The sequence below is a fragment of the Xenia sp. Carnegie-2017 genome, unplaced genomic scaffold (genome assembly GCF_021976095.1).
Source record: "Xenia sp. Carnegie-2017 unplaced genomic scaffold, XeniaSp_v1 HiC_scaffold_22, whole genome shotgun sequence".
NCBI classification, from domain to species: Eukaryota; Metazoa; Cnidaria; class Anthozoa; order Malacalcyonacea; family Xeniidae; genus Xenia; species Xenia sp. Carnegie-2017.
Window position 1 is genome coordinate 10,581,770 of NW_025813485.1, and position 20,638 is coordinate 10,602,407.

Below are 20,638 nucleotides of genomic sequence, written 5' to 3' on the forward strand. Positions count from 1 at the left end.
GCCCCTCAAACCACCCCTTATGTACGTTTCACCGCTGTATGGTGTTAACTGAAGAATTTGTCTAACTTCTTCATCCAAGTCGGCATCAGTAATATCTGAGAAGCTTTGCTTAATTCCAAAGTCGATTCTTCTCCTGTGTAATGTTCTGGTAGAAATTCCAAGAAAGCTAGCAATGTTCGTCCAGTTCATTCCCGTATCACGAAGTTTCTCAACTTGTTCTTTTCTGATATTATAAGCTGGTCTACATCCAGTACTTATAAGCGTATCAATTGCAAGCGAATTTTCATTCGTGGACAATTCCTGCTCGAGACATGTCTCAAAGGCACGCGACAGTTTCTCCAGTTCCCTCCTCCATTACAGTGATCAAGTTCTCCAGCAACATGGCAACATCATCAGAAGAGGAATCGCGAGATGAGCTTGTTATTGTGTACTCTGAAACAGCTCCGAACATTGCTGCGACAATAGATATGTAGTTTTCAAACTTATTTTTGCAATATTCGATACCTATTGCGTCTTTGTTTTGAAATACTTGAAGACTTTGGCCAAACAATCTCTGTAAACCAATAAAAAAATCTCTGAGTTCTTCAATGTCCTCGTCCATGATTGCGAGAAATTCCTGAATTCTTTCAAAGTACATCAAGTATTGCCAGAAACAGGAGTTTACTACTAAGACCGCTGACCATTGTTACTGTTATAAATCTCGACCATCGCCTAAAATTCTCGACCATCGCCTAATATTCTCGACCATCGCTTGATATTCTCGACCATCGCTTGATATTCTCGACCATCGCTTAATATTCTCGACTAGCGGTTGGAATTCTCAATACACTTTTGTCACGTTTGGCTTGCCATATTCCCCCTACTGCTTCCGCGAGCGATGCACTTTCAAAGCTCCATTGGAAACACCTAGAAAGGCGGAGAGCCGAGCATCGTGCTATTTTTATGTTTAAGGTAGTTAATAACCTTTTTATGCAAACTTTTCACTGCTGTTTTAACAGTAACTATCACAACTATAATACACGATCAAAGCGAAATATCCGCAAATCATTCGCACACAGAAGATGGGGGCACTGGATAGCAATAAATTTTGCAGCGGACTTTTGGAATGCCTTATCCCTTTCCCTAAGAGATGTGCCCACCTTAACCCAATTTAAGCGTGGTATCAAGAAAGCACTATTTTAATTAGCTTTGTTTTTGGCATGTTAATTTTTAAATGATGTAGTTTTATCTTCATATTTTTCGATTTGTATTCTTTTTCTTTTTATTTTTAAGTAGTTATATTTAGTTACTTTTAGAGGACCCCTCTGTAAACCACTATTTAGTGATGTTGGCATCCTCAATAAAGATTAGCTATTATGTGCAAGGATTTAAATATTAAATTCTCTTCAATGAGTACATTTACTTATAACTGTGTACATTAATTCATCAAGCACTGCAAATTTAGATTGAGTTTTGATTAGGTCAGGCTATATTTTAGTTTTGTAAACGTAAATAGCGTTTACAAAATTAAAGAAACTGCTGGCATCAAGTATTTTCATACTAGAGGGGGGCACAGGTCCATCTAAAGCCCCCCTGCCTGGGGGGCACAGGCCCATCTGAAGCTTAGCCATTCGGGCTTAACACCATTTGTCGTTCGGCCAATTAATAAAAGGCTAAATGACGTAAATTGAGTCAAGTTATATGGAAGTTATATTACAGGGTTTTGGGTAGTTAACAGTATCTTTAAGGTACTTAGCATCTGTTAACACAAATTATTATATTCATTTATTCGTTTACATGTCTTTCCATGCTATAGAGCTACCAAAAAGTTTACTGATTTAATTGTATTTTTGTTATTGTCTCAGATCTTTGAGAAATCATTGACATATTTAGGAATCGGATAACCGAAGATCATATTTTTACTGACTTTCCATTATACATGAGTATGAACGGCCACACAAACCAATCCGACCTGGAAACACGATTGAATACTATATACACGCCTTGTTTGATTTCAGTTAAGCTACTAGACGTTACCTGTGCTGGTAAACGGCCGGTATTCTAAGCAGATTTCATATTGCTCCTGCACATTAGAAATACTATTCTTATTGGCTACTCTGTGCCGACTGGAAACTTTGTTAACTGCGCATCCGAGATCAAATCTGAGTTGCGTTTCTGCTAGTTTCTGCGTGCCTGAAAGCGAATTTCGCACTATATTTTCGTAGCTAAAAAAAACATAGCTACTTTTTCAAAATTTCGCGCATACGAACAGTGTGGTTACATGTTTGTAAATGTAGATCGTCCAGGTTGGTATAGTCCTGAGAAGGACTGTTTTTGTTGTTGTTGACTGACGTTTCGACAACCTTAGCGGGTAAACGTCAGATTAGCCGTATTTGTTATCTGGTTCTTACGTCATTGTATTGTGTGTACAGGAAATGTGTATTGTCATTGTGAATTAGTGTGAAGTGAAATATTTTTAATTTTAGTTGTGATGTGTGATTTAAGTGTGATGTTTTTAGTTGTAATGTGTGGGTGTCAATTGTGTATTGTCATTGTGAATTAGTGTGAAGTGTAATGTTTTTCGTTGATCGTTTGTTTGTATTGTGAATAAGTCGTTTGTAAGGTGCCGGTAATTGCTGTGATCTGTTCAGGGGGGTTTGTTCCAAGTTGGTATACCAACTTTCTAATGTGAGCCGTTGTCTATAGTCAGTACTGTAAGTAATGCATTTTGCCGAGTCACAGTCAATGTTGTGCTTTGTGATTCGGTGATGTTCGGCAATGTGTTTAGTTTTGTCTTGTTTCTTAGTAGCTCGTTTGTGTTCAGTAAGTCTTATGTTTAAGTTCCTGCCAGCTTCCCCGATATAGGAGGCGTGGCAGTCGGAGCAGTTTATTTTGTAAACTGCACCTTGTGTGTGGTGTCTACTATTACTTCTTTTTACAACTAAATCTCAAGCAAGTCTATATTTTTTATCTATTTCGTTTTCTATGAGCACACAGCAATCGGGCAAAGAAGTGTGGTGCCCTCCCAAACATGAGGAGGCTCGTACGCCCACGAGGATTTTAATAATCCTTCCCGGTTGCCGGGCATCTAGACGCTGCGTTTTATCTGCGCGTGTTTCAACGTTTGTAAGTAAATGTTACCGTTCATTCTAAAGTTTCGACTAAATCAAGGGCGACCAAACGTCGCTTTGATATCGGGCAAACTCAAGCGTTAGAACTACAAAAATCAGGTCAGATTGTCTGCTTTATGTGGAAGTCAGATGAAGCGTATGGAGTCATATAATAGTTTATCCTATAACACGAAGATCCCGTCTAAATGTAGGTACAATAAAAAACTAAATAAATATAATACGCACTTTTATTTTATATAAAAGCATACACATATTGACGACTGTCGCATGTACCTGTGGCACTCTGTGTGAAGGATCTACTTACAGAACTAAATAAATGGTTGGCGTGAACACCACGTACATGCACTCTTATTTTATATATTAAAGCATGCATATATTGACACTTTCAACGACTGTCACTTTACTTGTGATGGATCTACTTACAGAACTATATAAATGTACATCTTCAAGTGTCCTGTGTTTAATCCTAAAAAAAGCCAGAAAGACTTTTGGGACTGGCAGCAATTAATCGTATTCTGGGGAAAAAACAAACTCAAAGCTTTTTAGTGTTACAGAGCTGAACGAGCTATTTTTTGGTTAATTATTCTTCTTTGTTCTTGTCATGTAATCTGAGCTAAGGCACGCACAATATCTGATGTTCCAGAGACAATTGTTTCTTTATACGTCAAATATAACATTCAATAATTACTGAATGAGGTCGAGTGTAATATAAAAAATATAAAGATGACAAATTTCATGTGTTTCTACAGAGTTATCAAAGTAGATGGCTGCTCAACTTGAGCAAAGCAAGCTGATGGGGAGGACTATTCGAGAGAACAGTTGCGTTAGTGAAGAATTCTCTTTACAAAGTCGTTGGGGCGGCTAAGCTTACTTACAAAGAGATACAAGACGTGCTGTCGGACACCAGACAGTATTGAACAATAGACCGTTAACGTACTGTGAAGATGATGTATAACTACCGTTGATCACACCAAATATCGTGATTTTAGTGAAGGCGAATTATCTTATGGAAACGTCTCGTGAAAAAATCGAAGACATCGATCTACAAAAGAAAGCGTCGTATTTAAAGAAGTGCAAAGATTCCTTCTGGCGGCGTTGGAAAAAGGAATAAATGAGGGCACTTAGAGAAAAACACGATTTAAGACATAAAGGGAAACGTATGCAATTGAAGAAAAAGATGTGGTGCTTATTAAAGGAGAAGAAAAGAACAGAGGAAAGTGGAAGATCGGAGTAGTGACTGACCTTATACCTGGTCGAGAAGGAGTCGTGAGGACAGTCAGACTTCGTGCCGGTAAGAATTATCTGGAAAGACTAATTCAGTTTCTCTATCCACTGGAATTGCATTGTGATGTAAAAAAACAAGTCGAGTTTAGCCCAGAAGCAAGAGAGTACAGACCCGAACGGATAACATCGGTGGAAGGAGCGCAAGGCATTTAAGGAATACTTTCGTATAAAGATAACGATAAAATAAGAAATATTATTTATTAGTTGTGTTTACGTGAACAAGAAAAGGGGAGAGTGTGTCGTGAATGTTAGCCCATTCCTGTAAAAATAATATAAGATCAGTGAACATGTTACGTTAAGTTTGATTGAGAGCTGTCAAAATATGGGTGGGTTGCTTTTGAAAAAGATTTGTGATGGAGATGCCGGCGAATTTTTTCTGGTTGCGTTTCAAATCGTTTTTCATTTTTTGCCGTATGGCAACACTGCCAAATGAAGAGTTAATAAAGATTGTCATACACCAATTTTCAAAGTTAACTTTCACTCCTATTGTTTTATTTGTCGAGAGTGTGTCTCGTGCCCACATTAATGCCCGAAAGACCAATTTGGTTTGTATTCCCACGCATATCTCACGTGACTTCTTAGTTTCCTGTCCAATAACTCATAGCGTTACAGTCAAACTTCAACTTACAGGTAAGTCTCATTTAATTTTTAAACTTTATCCAATATTGAGCTTACTTATTTCAATATTGACAATCTCGATAATGTTTGAAGCATACATTGTTCATAGTCAGTGATGGAATAAACAAATTCATCTAGCTATTTACTGTGAATTCGGTTTTTGAATTGGTTGAGAGAACCTATATGTATGAATTCTCTTTGCAAACACGTACTGCAGTTTAATTATTGTTGAAGTTATTGATAGTTGATCGCTGGTTTTCCCAAGTTAGCTTGTAACAAGGAAGTTTCTAACGCGAGGGAAAGATGGTTTCTGTTATCATACAACGACGTAAATTGTGAGGCACTAAGGCTTTTAATAACGCAAGTTTGGCGATTTTCAGCAATAGGGTGAAAGTTCTCGTGTTTGACTCCGAAGAATCAACGATGTAACATTAGTCGAGCAAGAGGAATTTTGACTGGTAAACTTGCCTTCCAAGTATTGTGGTTTCCATAGACTTGTCGATGACATGCTATTAACCTTTTTCATTGAGCAGAATTGAAAATAATTCAGCCCTGGAATAGTTGAGATGCAAACTGAAGCAATTTATAGATGACGAAAATAAAATTTGAAAATTATTTGCGTGTTGTTTTATTCTTGAGGAATATGTAGTCTAATCGTCCCTTATGAATATATTGATGAGGGATATTTACTCTAAACGTCCTAATGAATACATTGATGAGGGATAGTTAGTCTAATTCGTCCTTAATGAATATGTGATGAAGGAAATTCGTCAGTAAACGTCCCAGTGATAACAAAAGATCCTGCGAGGCAACCATGTTATTATAAAGATTATTATACAACAGTTTTCAATCTTTACTTTCAGTCCTACTGTTCAATAATGTGGATTCTTACATGTTTGTAAATTTAGATCGTGTTACATGTTTGCAAACATGTAACGATACTCCTGGTTTCAAACCATTTACTTTAATGTGGATTCTGCTTTGATTATTTCTTAATTTTCAAATTGCTTCTAGAATGCAAATCCTATATTGTGTGGATTTATAAATGAAGAACCATACTTTAATTTATCCACGCACACTAGCTGTCCTAAATATGAAGACATTGCTGGTTACGGTTGTTGTCCATATGTTGTATGTTGCATTGACAGAGGCTACTGTTCCGTGGGTTTTATAGGCCATCAACATAAATGTATTATGCCATTGAATTCAACACATTTATAAATAAATACCAAAGGGTACGAGGGTGATGGCTTCTAAACGATACGGAAAAGCAAATTTTTGATTTTCTTCTTTCATATTTCACGAAAAACCAATAAAATAATAATCGAAAAGTCTAGTTTACATTTTATAAATAAATTAAGTTTTGACATTAATAGTAAAGTTTGATTCTTTTGATTTATTATAAGTGCAAGTGAGTACGGCAGTAGTTAATCCAGAAAATTCGTCACGAGGTGCATCCAGTTCAGGCCTCCAGCTTGACGCTTGTTTCGGCATAAACTTTCATTATCATTCAGAATTCACCAACATATCTTATGCCGTAGCCAAAGCACTAAAATGAATAAGGAATAATGATCAATGACATGACATTAAAAATATGAATAAAACAGAACGCCTGTCTCTCTTAAAGCTAAATTCCATTCAGCTGCATTTTACGCATTGAGAACAATGCTCGGGCGCATGTTGCTTCCAAGTGTGAAGGTTTTTCCACGTGGCGGAAATTGTACTCGTGCGCTTTTTGTTGAGAAAACAAAAGATAGTCATAAAGTAAATGGTTTAAACCCGGGCGTATCGTTACATGTTAGTAAATGTAGATCGTCAAGGTTGGTATAGTCCTGAGGACTATTTTTGTTGTTGTTGACTGACGTTTCGACAACCTTAGAGGTAGTCATCTTCGGAGTCAAATGAGGAGTAAACGTCAGGTTAGCCGTATTTGTTATCTGGTTCTTAAGTCATTGTATTGTGTGACCAGGAAATGTGTATTGTCATTGTGAATTAGTGAGAAGTGAAATATTTTTATTTTTAGTTGTGATGTGTGATTTAAGTGTGATGTTTTTAGTTGTAATGTGTGGGTGTCAATTGTGTATTGTCATTGTGAATTAGTGTGAAGTGTAATGTTTTAAGTTTATCGTTTGTTTGTATTGTGAATAAGTCTTTTGTAAGGTACCGGTAATTGCTGTGATCTGTTCAGGGGGGTTTGTTCCAAGTTGGTATACCAACTTTCTAATGTATGCCGTCGTCTATAGTCAGCACAACATTGACTGGGACTCGGCAAAATGGAACAAACCCCCCTGAACAGATCACAGCAATTACCGGCACCTTACAAACGACTTATTCACAATACAAACGATCAACTAAAAACATTACACTTCACACTAATTCACAATGACAATACACAATTTACACTCACACATTACAACTAAAAACATCACACTTAAATCACACATCACAACTAAAAATAAAAATATTTCACTTCACACTAATTCACAATGACAATACACATTTCCTGTACACACAATACAATGACGTAAGAACCAGATAACAAATACGGCTAACCTGACGTTTGCCCGCTAAAGGCTGCTTTCCACTGTTGCGTTTTTCAACGCGCGTACCCTTACGTTTCCGTACGTATCCCCCAAGCGCGTAAACGCACAAGTTGAGCACAACTTAACTTTTACGCAGCAAAATTGAAAAACGCGAGCAATTATCCAATGAAAATGAATTTACAGATCACGTGCTTTACAATGAAGCATGCTTTTGCCAATTGATTTACAAGTTGAAAAAAGATGGGAAAATATACAAAAGTTGAGGAGAAACTTATTGAAGAAATTGAAAAATACCCAGCGCTTTGGAATACAAAAGACACTAACTATAAGAACAAAATATTAAGGAAAATGCGTGGCAAATAGTGACTGATGCTGTGAATGCAGCTTGTCAATCAACGTATTCAGGTAATATAAATGCATATGTTGTGTTGTGTTGTAATAAACGAAGTGTATTCTTAAATATTTTTGACCCAGTAAACGACTACAGAGACAGAATTTGGAAAACCTACGCGATTCATATGTCCGTGTGTTAAGTGGAAATGGGAAAAAGTGGAGCAGGTGTGGATGAAATTCCACATTATCCATACCTTTTGGCAATGTCATTTCTGAAACCTTATGTTAATATTCGAACAAAGAATTCGGACAGCAATTTCCAACCAGTTGTTCTTTCAAGTCCATGCCAAGATCCACTTACCATCACATCTGAACCTTCTACTGATGATTTAACGGTTGGTATTGAGGCATTTTCTCAAGAATCTTTCCCTTCGTTTGAGATTATTGAAAACGTTCAAAATGTTGCTTCAAAACAACCAAGTAAGAAAAGGTCTTATGCAGCAATGTCACAAAAGCAACTTGATCGGGCCTTGGATGTAAAAATCATGGAATATATATCTGGTGGTGAGAAATCCTTGCAAAATCAATCAGCTATGGTAACTATAGAAGATGCATTTGGTAAAAGTGTTGCTGCTCAGCTACATTTGTTGGATAAAGAAGCAAAAGTAAGGCAATGAGTAAAATTCAAATTGTTTTAAGTGAAGCAATCTCTTCAATGTCAACAAACAGTTAGCATGAGAAGGATGTAAAGTAAAATGAAGTGGAAAACTTAAGTTATTGAACTAACTTTCAAGTTACTTAGAAAAGTCGTTGATGTTTGTAAGAAACAGATTATTCTTTGTTCAGTTGAAACATACATTTGCTAATTAAATAAATACAACTTATTAATAAGATGATATTATAAATGTAAAATTGTTTTACAGAAACAGGTTTATTTTTCTTGTCTACCATTATTTTGCACATACGCATATTGCCAAGGTACTTCCCCTTCTGGTGAGCAGAAATAATTTGTCAGTAAATTTTGCACAGATTTGGCATTTCGTGAATAGTTATTGCTTCCTTGTCGTGAAATTTGTTGCAGACCCGTGTCTCCTTCTGTCAAAGATCGCCATCCTCCTGGCAGGTTCTGTCCATACCTATAAAAATTTCTTTAGTTATAACATTTTAGGTTATCGAATACTGTGGCAATTTCATTTAGTTGTATTATCATGCACATTTCATATAGTGACTAGTGGTAGATGCTTAAGATGATAAGACCATAACCAACTGACTTAAAATTAGATACAGGCATTCAAAACTTGCATATACTATAGTAACTATAAGATAAAATATACTAAGAGAAAAAACATCATTTTATAAGCTCAAGATTTAAGTTATTTTAACCGGAGAAAATAGCAATTATACCTGTCTTCTGTGTCAACAAATCCAGCTGGGCAATACCTTTTTGATGAATTAGGAATACCGAATTCTTCTAACATCAGGTAATTGTGAAGTGCACAGACTGCTTTAGTTATACTTGCCACCTTTTTAGCTGAAGCCATTATAGGTCTTCTTAGCACTCTCCACCTAGCTGCAGTGATTCCAAATGCATTCTCAACAACTCTCCTTGCTCGTGACAGACGGTAATTGAATATTTTGAGCTTTTTATCAAGAAATTTTCCTGGGTAGGGTTTCATCATCCATGGTTTAAGGGGGAATGCATCATCAGCAGTGAATAAATATGGGCAAACTTCTGTTGGTTTATTTGGAAGGGGATCTGCAAATGGTAACTTTAAACTGCCATCTTCAATGGCTCTTCCAAATTTAGACTCACCAAAAACACCTCCATCACTATTTCTGCCTGAGCTGCCAATTTCCACTAGAGTAAACAAGTACCTAGCATCACAAACTGCCAACAGAACAATGCTATGTGTTCCTAAATGGAAATAAAAAATTGTTAAAAAATCATACTCGCTTAATCACAATATTCACAAACATGCAGTTTCACTTGACTTGTCCAACATGTAAGCAGCAAATTTACAATGTATATCGTTATCTAAGAACTCTTATTTACCTTTATAGTTAAAAAATGACGAACCAGCCCGAGGGGGACATTGCATGACTACATGTTTGCCATCAATGGCACCGCAACACATTGGGAAGTTCCACAACTGCCAAAAATCTGTTGCGATTTTTTTCCATTCGCTTGTTGTCGTTGGAGGCTTGATAAACGGTTGCAACGCAGACCACAAAGCTTCGGAAGACTCCTCTACGATTTTGGTCACAGTAGCATGGCCAAGTCGAAAACTGAATGCTATGCTTTGTTGAGAGTCGCCTGTTGCTAAAAGCGAAGAGTAACAGCGAGGCGTTCTTCAGGACTCACAGGCTCGCGGTATAAGGAATTCTTTTTCAAGTATGGCCCAACCAGACCAAGAAGTAAATCAAACCGCGAAGGGGTCATCCGAAAGTATTGATAAAATGATTCAGGATCATTTAACCGCATTTCTTGAATGAGCCGATGGTATTCCCCCAGTTCTTTTCGCCGTTTTAAAATATCTTTAATCCAAAACCTTTTTTTGTATTTATTCCTTCGTTTTCGTCTTTGGCGAAGCAAAAGTAGAATTGCTAATTTTCGCTCCTCTTTCGACGCCATTTTGAATTGCAGCACGCATTAAATTTATGCACAACGCAAAACGCAGCACTGGAGATTAAAAATCCGTGCGTTTTTATCTATGGATGTACGCACGGAAAAAAAACGCAACAGTGGAAAGCAGCCTTAAGGTTGTCGAAACGTCAGTCAACAACAACAAAAACTGTCCTTCTCAGGACTGTACCAACCTGGACGATCTGCATTTAGAAACATGTAAAAGATAGTCACTTCTCCTATGCTCAAAAAACAACGTAATTTCTATCTATTTAATTCGTTGAAGAAGAAGGGATAGGATTCCTATCAAAACAGTGATTTTTAATGAAAAAATTACCGCTTTATTCCAGTGATCTGGAAGGCTGGAGTTTGAGAGCAAAACAACGAACTTAAAAGTAGAATGACTTCAACTCTGTGGCGTTGCTCTAGAGCTGCTCGAGAGCACACAAGTGCTACTGACCTTTTCAACATCACACAGTGGCGCATGCGTCATTCAATAAGAGTGCGAGCATTTTGCACACCGAAAAGCTTTTAACCGCAAGTCAAAGATAAAACAGACAGCGAAATTCTACAAATATGTTTCGTTTCAAAGGCTAACAGCTTACTTAAAATTATGAATGATCACCTGCAAAGCATTTATACAAATATAAAACAAATTTATGCACAAACGAAGCTAAACGCATCCAATTTACAGTCGATGATGTGCACTGCAAGTTTATACTAAAGTCTAGCATTTTATAACGCATGTGTAATTGAACCTGAATATATTGGAAATTTTACTTTTTGTGAAAATCACTAAAAAAAACTTTTGTTGAATGTAAAAAAAATCCTGTTAACCACTCTCTTGATAAAATGGAAAGAGTTACATAAAGAATGCATTAGAAAGCACACTTTCACTGTTGCAAAGGGACAAACATAATTCGAATGAAAGGAATAGAGCTATGGAAAAAATATTTACTTCAATCCAAACTGGTTTGTTTTTTAGGCGAAAAACGTTAGTTGTTTATAGAAAAGCGTCTTGACAGTTATTTACTTATTGTTTAAACATTTCATTATATAGCTAGTGAAAACAATAGAAAACTACAGAAAAAGTATGTTAGTTTTTTAACGGCAGTTTTACAGAATGAGCAAGTCGGAAGCACTGTAGATAGAGAATGACATAACACTTACTTCTACACACTTTTCCTATTCCATTAACTCCTGAATTGGAGTTGCTGATTAATAATTTGAATAAGTTCTTGTTGGTGGGGTAGGCGACCAGATTCTAATTTTGACCAAATTGGAATCTCTGTGGAAAAAACCCACAAAACAATAAGTTCAAGCAAATGAGACATGATAATACACCACGTATTTCTTCATGAAAAAATTGGGTGTTCAGTAAAATCACCTGATGTATCGAAATAAATCTATTTTAGAGCAAATACACATACTGGCCTTCTGTAGTTTAATAAAATAATAATACCGTTGAGCTCTATTTCAAAAGCACCTGTTGACGTTAGCTGTCCCTCAACAGCATTTGACAGGAAGAAAATCAATATAATGGCATACATCTATAAAAATCAAAACAATCTAAGTTTGTTGTTACATACGTACGTATGCATGAATTTCTTTTTAAAACATACGTAAGCATGAATTTCTTTATGACTTAAGTTTTGAAAAAAACTGTTCTCGAATCATTTTGTAATAACAAGAAAAATACTGTAGGTCATTTGATTGACATCAGGCTGTGGCGGGTTGTAGGCTAACCAATAAAAATTGGGGATTTTTCGTAAATCGGTTTACCGGATTTTGATTTCGTAAGTATGTTTACCGGTTTTTTATTTTTATTTTTGAATAAAAAACCGAGGGTTTTGGTAAATGAGCACACATGCTCAACTTTACGTAGCTTGAAATGCTGAGAATAAGCGTTAGATAACCGTTACAGAAGTTCGCATTTTCATTTGTCAGTCAAACTTGTAGGCTCTAGACTAAATCGTTGGTAAAAATGGTTGCCAGAGCAATGTAATTATTGTTAGAACATATTGATGTGAAAGTGTAACCACGTGTAGACATAACAATAGATGGACGTGTTTTTCCACCTATTATTCAATATTCATATTTCACAATTTTCTATGTGGATACTAAGCGGTGAATGGTTAGAAAATTTAAATTATGAAGTACAGGTATGATGTAAAATTTGATACAACATTTGATGTCCAACACAACACAACACAACACAGGACAGAACACAGCACTAAAAGCTAACACAACACAGGACAGAACACAGCACTAAAAGCTAACACAACACAGGACAGAACACAGCACTAAAAGCTAACACAACACAGGACGTTTCTGATGAGGCAATAGGTTATGTTGTACTATGGTAAATGCTCGTTTTAGCACTGCTCCAGATTAGGGACTGCACCTGGACAAGGTTAATAAGGAGGTAAACACAATCAGGATGTCGATAACTTGACAGACAATAATAAATAACAGGAAATTGTACGCAGATGCATTACATTGTATTTGTTGACATTATTTAAAAAATAAAAGATGTTTATTGTGTTTGTACAGGCTTATGCAAACGGAGGAGACCTTTGGGAGAACTCGAGAGCAGATCAGTGCAAGCCTAAGAACAAAGGTTAAGGGTTACAACTGCTTGAGAATTCTCACAAACATCTCTGAGGTTAGAATAAGCTAGTGAAAACACAAAAAACATCTTCTATTTCTTTTATAAAATAACAATAATGCAAAACAAATAAATTTGATGTAAAAGTATTTAATTAATTTTTCCTCTAAAATGCATTCATGATCTATTTGACAATTTCCAAATTCTCTTTGAGTGATTGATTGTTCTGATTGATTGATTGGTTGAGCTCAGATTTGTTTTGCACAGGTTAATGCAAACACAGCTCTAGACCAATCAGCACACGGATTTCATCATGTTTATTTTATAAATTATGCTAACAGTTTTGTTGGGTTTTGGAGGTAGTAACTGACTAGTAACATTTGTTTCGGATGTTTTCGTTGAAAATAAGTTAATAAGCACCTCTCCCATTTAAAAATCTCTTCCGGCTCAGGATGTGAAAAATTTAATAAAACAAACATTAAAAGAATTTGAATCTGAGTATTTTTCCTGTTTAGTGAGCACTAAACAAATGTACGTAGCTTCACTTCACATTCAATCAAATGTTGAAAGTGATGTAAGGATACGTAGGTAATAACACCATTTTTTTATTTAATTTAAATGCTAAACATTACCTTGTTTTCCTGGGTCCAAAGGTAAATATCTGGTGGCTGCATATTTAGTGATTCAAAAAGCTGAATTCTTTCCCCAAATATGATCAATAAAACCAGCATCATTTTGCTGACACTAAGAAAGCTTGCTATATACTGATTTATTAATGGAGGAGGATAGTTGCCACCAACTATGGATAAATGAGGATATTGTTGGCGAAGGAACTCTGAGTACTGTTCATACGCCCTCTTGTACCCTCAGGAGTTACTAAAAATTTACAACAACAGTTTAAAAACAACAGTGTGTGGCAAAACTATACCACTGCATCATTTAGTTTTGAATGATTTAATAATTTATTAAAATCCCAATAAGTCATATTGGCATTGCCTTGTTCCAAGCAAGTACAACTGAGAAGTACAGTTTGCTTCAAGAGTGTAAATTACGTAATAGTAATATTAAAACAAAATACGTTTCTGCTTCCCAATGTTCTTGAAACTTTTTGACAATGATTTCAACTTTTGAAAAAAGTTCGGTTGGTTATAAAGGTTAGTTCTCAGTATTACGTACGCTTTGTTTACCTACTACATACGTAAGAGTATATTAAAAGAAAAAATACCAAACGTTACACGAGTCAAAACTATCAAAAACCTTACCAGTAGAGAACTTTTAACGTAAAAGAGGTTGAGCGAGAATGGTCTTTTATCAATTTAGCTTGTGAAAAGGTGCGATAATGTCCAAATAATTCACTGTGGAACACTATTATAGAGAATAATGTCCATGTAATGAACGTCACCCTCGACGCCATTATTTCAATTTCCAGTTAGCCTAAAATCTCGTCCCAGTCTTCTCCTCGCAAAACAAGTAGCGAGTTCCAGTGTTGCCACGCCTTGGGATTTCTCCCAAGATCTTGGGATTTTCTGCTCAAGCTTGGGATCTTGGGAGTTTTTTCGAAATATTGTAAAATCTTGGGATATTTTGTTTAAATATTTCATAGGTAATATTATCTCGTATTATGAATTTATAAATAAGTGTGACACGTGTTTATAAATAAGCTTGACAACCTTCACACCCTCCCACTGAAGATGCCGTCTGAATCTGATGTTTATTTGAACATACTATAAGTTCTTTTACCGTGGATATTCTTTAAATTAATGTACGTGTATTCCATAAAACGCTGAAGCATTTCTTTCGATCGAAAATATTATTAATTGGTATTGCATTTCTTGGTTGTCTTTACTATTGAATAGTAGAAATCAGGAGGGAGTGAATATTAAAAATAATTTTTAAAGTGGAAGTTTGACAACCAAAATCTGCCATCATCGCCATGTTTTTGACAACCGGGTCCAGGCCCCTTGTTCCCTCCAGTTCTTGTTCAACTCAATGTATTGAACGCGAACATTGAACATCCAAGAAACTTTTTCCTGTATGGTTTTGTAAAAACAAAATGGCGACCTTTTTCTGAGGATTCAAGCCTGAGGTAAACTTGACTTGTTTTGCTTCATTCGGGTGGGGAGCTCAAAACACTACAGTGCATACACATTTCAGAAGCAGAATGTATGACGAAGAAAGCAACTCAAGTGATAAGAATGATCATCGTCCATCGAGAAAAAAAGCAAAACCTGAAGATAAAAAATGGTACAAGCAATCGTTCAACAATGCTTGGTTAAAAGATCCAGAATTAGCAGATTGGATTTCAAAAGATCCTGGACATAAATTCACAGTGAGATGCAAAGTGTGTGAACATACATTCAACGGTCCCAACAAGTCGGCTTTGATGAAACATAAAGCAACAAAGAAACATACTGATGCATATAAAGCCAAGCAAAATACTTTGCAAGTGAGCAAGTTTTTTCAAAAGCAAACAGGGCCAGATGTTGACGAAATGACAGCAAAAGCTGAAGTTTTGTTATCTGGTTTTCTAGCTGAGCACCGAACGCCTTTTCTTCAGGCTGATCATCTCAGCGAGTTAATGAAAAAAATGTTTCCCGACAGCAAAATTGCTCAAAAAATGCAGTTAAAAAGAACAAAGGCATCATATGTTGTTCAAGAAGGAATTGCACGAGAGGAAATGGAGTCAATATCAGCAATCTGTCAGAAAAACAAGTTTTCTCTGATCGTAGACGAATCCACAGATATTTCAGTCTCCTAAATTCTTGCTGTTGTCGTCAGATTTTACCATGAAAGGAAAGCGATTGATGCTTTATTGACTGCCCTTGAAGTAGAAAACGGCACTGCTGATGGATTGTATGCGGCTGTTAAAAACTTTTTTCAAGAACGAGCCATACCACTAAGTAATGTTGTTGGTTTTGCTGGCGACAATTGTTCAACAATGATGGGCAAAAATGGAGGTTTTCAGGCTCTTTTAAAAAAAGATGTACCTGGTTTTTTTGTCTTTGGTTGCATTTGTCACTCCTTTGCTCTCTGCGCACACTATGCAAGTTGTCGCCTACCTTCATGGTTGGAAGCATTTGTGAAAGATGTCTGCTGTTATTTTTCCCGTAGCAGTCGGCGACAACACCAGTTCCGTCTCATACAAGATATTATCTATGAGGCGCCGTTCGTTGCAAAAATCAAAAATGTTGTTCTCATGTATTGAATTGCTCTCATCATACATTGAATTCGTTATCCACATGATTCATAGACTGAAATCCTTTCATTCCATATTAAAAAGCCATAGACTTTTGATTTTGCTAAATTTTCACTTTGTTTTTGTAAAAATCTCACTTTGTTTTTGTATAAATTTCACTTTGTTTTTGTAAAAATCTCACTTTGTTTTTGTATAAATCTCACTTTGATTTTGTTTAATCTCACTTTGATTTGTGAAAATCTCACTTTGTTTTTGTGAAAATCTCACTTTGTATTTGTAAAATTTTACGTCAATTTTTTTACTGCACGTAATAATACCAAAATGGCGGCAGAAAATGTGATATTTCGATTGCTTATAATCGTTTGCATGTGCTGTTTCTATGCTCATGCCATCGAAGAAGATATTTGTGAGTATTTTCAATCCTTAAAGAGAACCTGCAACGAAGCAGACCGACTATGGACCTCAAATGATGTCAATTTGTTGGAGTTCATTCGACGAAAACTGCATGATCAATTGAGCATTCTTGTTTACTTCGTTGAAAGATGTAACGAACATGAAATACTCACTGGACTTCTTCAAAACTTGTATAACAGTTTGCTTCTACTGTACCGACATTATTCGTTTAGTATTGAGAGATTCTTGCCAGAACATGAAAATGAATTTTATTCGGAAGTAGAGACAACTGGACAAAGAGGAAGACCCAGGTATGAATATTTCAAGAAAATGTCACAAATGGGCACAAATACAACTACTTTGAGTAAAAAAACACCTGCGAGACCAATTTTTATATATAATGCTGAGGGTTGTTTATCTGATTTATTCCTTTATTTAATCAAAAATGCTGAATTACTCGTCAACCTATTCAATAGGTTCAATGCATCTTTGTCTTTGTTTTAGTTATTCTATCACGTGTGGCCAACTTGGGCAATTGCGCCGTGCAGGGATGTCATGGTCTGCAATTGCCGATACGTTAAATGTGAATAGAACAACTATCTACAGACTTCGGAAAAAAATTGGAATAAATACCAACGAAGCTTACAGATTCTCTAACATAGCAGATGCAGACCTGGATGATATTTTGACTTCCATACTACACAACAGTCCAAATGCTGGTGAACCGTTTGTCGGAGGAAGCCTGAGAGCTAGAGGGATTAGAATCCAAAGATGGAGACTGAGAGAAAGACTACAAGTATTTTTCATTTGATCGCTAATCAATAATTAATGACAGTCATTAAACTTTTTAAATGCATGTATACCTATAGTCAACCTTAGAATGAATTGTTTTTTAGATTTTAGATCCCATTGGACGAGCTTTTCGTAGAAGACACTGTATAAGACGACGAGTATATAACATTACAATCCCAAATGTTTTGTGGAATGTATCATGTTTTACAAACTACGAATGCATGGATAGAATCAGAAGTATACCGTGATAATTAAATAATTAAAGTAAGGCGCAATACGATATCTATTTAGGCACATTGATGGGAATCACAAACTGATTGCATGGAGATTCGTTCATCACGGCTGCATTGATGGCTTTAGTAGGGCTATCGTGTACCTAATTTGTTCGTCAAACAATAAAGCATCGACTGTACTCAGCCTTTTTCAAGATGGTGTGGAACGATTTGGTCTACCGTCGAGAGTTCGCGGCGACCGCGGTGTGGAAAATATTGATGTTGCGAGGTATATGATTGCGAATAGAGGCCTCAATAGGGGAAGCTTTATATGTGGACGTAGTGTCCACAATCAAAGAATAGAAAGATTATGGAGTGAAGTTAACAGGATCGTGAATTCTGTTTTCAAAAATCTATTTACATTTATGCAAAACTGCGATATTTTGGATGCAACAAATGAAATACACATATGGGCGCTTCATTTCGTCTTTTTGCCAAGAATAAACACGTGCCTATACGAGTTTGTTTCACAATGGAACAACCACAGTTTAAGTTCAGTGCAAGGGAAAACCCCCATGCAGCTTTGGCATTCTGGAATGATAAGGAATATGAATCATTACAACGACATTCAAGGAGTTGGTTTAGATGTATATGGAGTAGTGTTTCTATGTTAGAAGAACACATCAAATTTTGCGCATCCTCAACTGTTTTGGCTTGAAGTAAGTTTTGAAGATTCATTCGAATGTCTATGTCATCAACATCAAAAACAGAAACAGAAACTTTGTCTGGGCACCCAATCAGACATTCAAAAAGGATAGGACTGAGGCACCTTGGCCCAATTCCACAATGAACAAGAGATATTGCAAAAAATTGTCCTGCCAGAAAGTATTCAGATTCCTCCAAACATCTTCCATTACAAGACAACATTTTTTTCTCATTGGGGCCAGTAAATAACTAAAGAATTAGTAATATATTCCAGCACAAGAGTTACAAATTCTCTCATTGGACCACCCTGGTCAACCGCACCTTCAGAAACGCCTATGTCATCAGTAAATTTCACTGACATCCTATTTTCTGGACTAAATGACTTTCTCAACATTGCACGTTTTGTTCCTTCCCAAATACTATTTCGACAAATATTAAACTTTGAAATTTGAGAATTAGAAATGCTTTCTGACTTTTGCTCAAGAATTTCTTTAAGATTTAATTCATCAAAATTGGAAGGGCCAACACTTGTTGCAGACTGATTTTGATCATCGTTATCTTCAACATCAACAGCATCAACAATTATATCACTATTGACTTCATCAAAGAGTAGTGATGCATACAAATCATCAAGGCAGCAATCATTACCTTCCACTAAATTTCCAGGATGTTGCAAACAATTTTCACTTGGATGATCTGCTGCTTTTTCATGATGCTCTGTTACATCTCTGCTTTGGAACACATTCCTCATTTCAATTCTACAAAAATGCAACAAAACAGTAATAATTTGTTCAGAATGTGAAAGATTTAATGCGCATATGCAACAAGTTTAAACACTATTGCAGCCTACCCATCAATACTATCTGATATCTTTTGTTTCTTTGAACTCTTGTTTGTACTAGTGCAAGATTCTTCAGAATCCAGTCTCCTTGATGTAGAAGGTAGCTCATCAAAATCTTCATCACTACTACCAGACTCAATCTTAAAAAAATGTGCGATAAGTAAGCACAACAGCAAAGCTAGCCAAAAAACATAAGTCATGTAAAATAATAATACCTTTATTCCCACCAGACTTTTAGATGGTTTGAGATAAATGGATTTTGTTGCAAATATTTTACTTAAAATGTATCCAGATAACTCCTGATCAGGCATTAACACAGGCCTGACAATTTTATTGCCACATCCCATCATTATTTCTACACTATAAAAATAATGACAGTAAACTGTAAGCTTAAATTAAATACGAGTTGCAAAGTTATAATATTTCTAACCTTGTGTCATTAAGTTTCTCTTTGAAGAAATCCTTAAGGTTCTGCAAAACTTGATTTTCACTCCAGTCTTTGCTTATCTGTACTGCACTTAAAACATGACCTAATTGGTAAAGATTCTGCTTGCTCTGTTGTTTTGGGACGACATTGTCAGCAGGGGAAGTCAAAAGTACAACTTCTTTTGTGAAGGTAGAATGTAACTTGCTATGACGTCTTTTCACATAGTTTGAAGGTTTTCTTCTTTAGAATACACAACAAAACAAAAGTAAAATTCTGTCATCGTTCTATTTCAGTATACATCATACGAAAGGACCACTTTTTAAGGGGCATCTCAATCGGACGGTACAACAACAAAACTCTTAGAATTTTAACTGCCTATACCTTCTTGAGGTAGAAGAGGTATAATTTCGTCTCACATCAAATATTGGATAGGTGTTCGTTGGCTGCACCCCAGGTAGAGCAGGTGTAAACGTATTTAGCGACTGAGAAGTGGTTGACTGTGAACATCGTGTCATTTGTGTGTTCCATTGCGAGTCAAATTCTTGTCTATTCACTGCAGCAGCCCCACGAGGACGAAATATCGACGAAACCTCGGATTCGACATTATTAAAAGATGCAGCATTAGTATTCTGCGAAGCGTCAAATGCTCGTGATAAACTATCCCGAAAGTTTTGGCTGTTAATTATTGTATCAATGATAGAGGAACTGCTCGTTTCACTACCCGCCATTTTGTTATTATGAAATTGCTTATGATGAATATGATAAATATTTTGAAAATTACGCAAAACCACATCGAGATTTTCACAAAAACAAAGTGAGATTTTCACAAATCAAAGTGAGATTAAACAAAATCAAAGTGAGATTTATACAAAAACAAAGTGAAATTTATACAAAAACAAAGTGAGATTTTTACAAAAACAAGGTGAAAATTTAGCAAAATCAAAAGTCTATGG

At 36.0% G+C, this 20,638-nt stretch overlaps 3 protein-coding genes and 1 long non-coding RNA gene across 5 annotated transcripts; 1 reads left to right on the forward strand and 3 right to left on the reverse strand.

Annotated features, from left to right (window-relative positions):
- The first annotated feature begins 3,239 nt into the window (after nucleotides 1-3,239).
- Nucleotides 3,240-4,855, forward strand: LOC124446655. The gene is made up of 2 exons (XR_006948506.1): nucleotides 3,240-3,297; nucleotides 3,860-4,855. It is a non-coding gene; the product is annotated as an uncharacterized LOC124446655 (long non-coding RNA).
- A 1,454-nt stretch (nucleotides 4,856-6,309) lies between these two features.
- Nucleotides 6,310-14,911, reverse strand: LOC124445102 (thioredoxin reductase-like selenoprotein T). Its single transcript, XM_046995810.1, has 5 exons — nucleotides 14,860-14,911; nucleotides 13,752-13,984; nucleotides 11,974-12,061; nucleotides 11,682-11,799; nucleotides 6,310-6,561 (listed from the first exon to the last, which is right to left on the reverse strand). The coding sequence occupies exons 1-4, from the start codon at nucleotides 14,909-14,911 to the stop codon at nucleotides 11,705-11,707; spliced, it is 468 nt and encodes a 155-aa protein (XP_046851766.1). The 3' UTR covers nucleotides 6,310-6,561; nucleotides 11,682-11,704.
- LOC124446683 (protein ALP1-like) lies at nucleotides 8,801-10,197 on the reverse strand. Of its 2 annotated transcripts, none has more exons than XM_046997535.1 (3): nucleotides 9,966-10,197; nucleotides 9,293-9,746; nucleotides 8,801-9,024 (listed from the first exon to the last, which is right to left on the reverse strand). In XM_046997535.1, the coding sequence occupies exons 1-3, from the start codon at nucleotides 10,021-10,023 to the stop codon at nucleotides 8,820-8,822; spliced, it is 717 nt and encodes a 238-aa protein (XP_046853491.1). In that variant the 5' UTR covers nucleotides 10,024-10,197; the 3' UTR covers nucleotides 8,801-8,819. The 2 variants fall into 2 exon arrangements, with proteins under 2 accessions (XP_046853491.1, XP_046853490.1); XM_046997534.1 differs by having other exon boundaries at nucleotides 9,293-9,803; nucleotides 9,942-10,197.
- A 3,726-nt stretch (nucleotides 14,912-18,637) lies between the features above and the next one.
- LOC124445103 lies at nucleotides 18,638-20,413 on the reverse strand. The gene is made up of 5 exons (XM_046995811.1): nucleotides 20,067-20,413; nucleotides 19,689-19,925; nucleotides 19,474-19,618; nucleotides 19,268-19,398; nucleotides 18,638-19,175 (listed from the first exon to the last, which is right to left on the reverse strand). The coding sequence occupies exons 1-5, from the start codon at nucleotides 20,411-20,413 to the stop codon at nucleotides 18,647-18,649; spliced, it is 1,389 nt and encodes a 462-aa protein (XP_046851767.1). The 3' UTR covers nucleotides 18,638-18,646.
- Nucleotides 20,414-20,638: the final 225 nt, after the last annotated feature.

Excerpts from the sequence above, each read along its gene's own strand:
- LOC124446683 (XM_046997534.1), bottom strand. The coding sequence starts at position 10,023 with ATGTGTTGCGGTGCCATTGATGGCAAACATGTAGTCATGCAATGTCCC. Across the intron at positions 9,804-9,941 it reads GTCATTTTTTAACTATAAAG|GAACACATAGCATTGTTCTG; the intron begins GTAAATAAGAGT and ends ATTTCCATTTAG. Across the intron at positions 9,025-9,292 it reads TTTGTTGACACAGAAGACAG|GTATGGACAGAACCTGCCAG; the intron begins GTATAATTGCTA and ends AAATTTTTATAG.
- LOC124445102 (XM_046995810.1), bottom strand. The coding sequence starts at position 14,911 with ATGCTTCAGCGTTTTATGGAATACACGTACATTAATTTAAAGAATATC. Across the intron at positions 13,985-14,859 it reads TAATTTAAAGAATATCCACG|GGTACAAGAGGGCGTATGAA; the intron begins GTAAAAGAACTT and ends GTAACTCCTGAG. Across the intron at positions 12,062-13,751 it reads TTTGGACCCAGGAAAACAAG|ATGTATGCCATTATATTGAT; the intron begins GTAATGTTTAGC and ends TGATTTTTATAG.
- LOC124445103 (XM_046995811.1), bottom strand. The coding sequence starts at position 20,413 with ATGGCGGGTAGTGAAACGAGCAGTTCCTCTATCATTGATACAATAATT. Across the intron at positions 19,619-19,688 it reads GAGAAACTTAATGACACAAG|TGTAGAAATAATGATGGGAT; the intron begins GTTAGAAATATT and ends TTATTTTTATAG. Across the intron at positions 19,399-19,473 it reads AAAGTCTGGTGGGAATAAAG|ATTGAGTCTGGTAGTAGTGA; the intron begins GTATTATTATTT and ends CATTTTTTTAAG.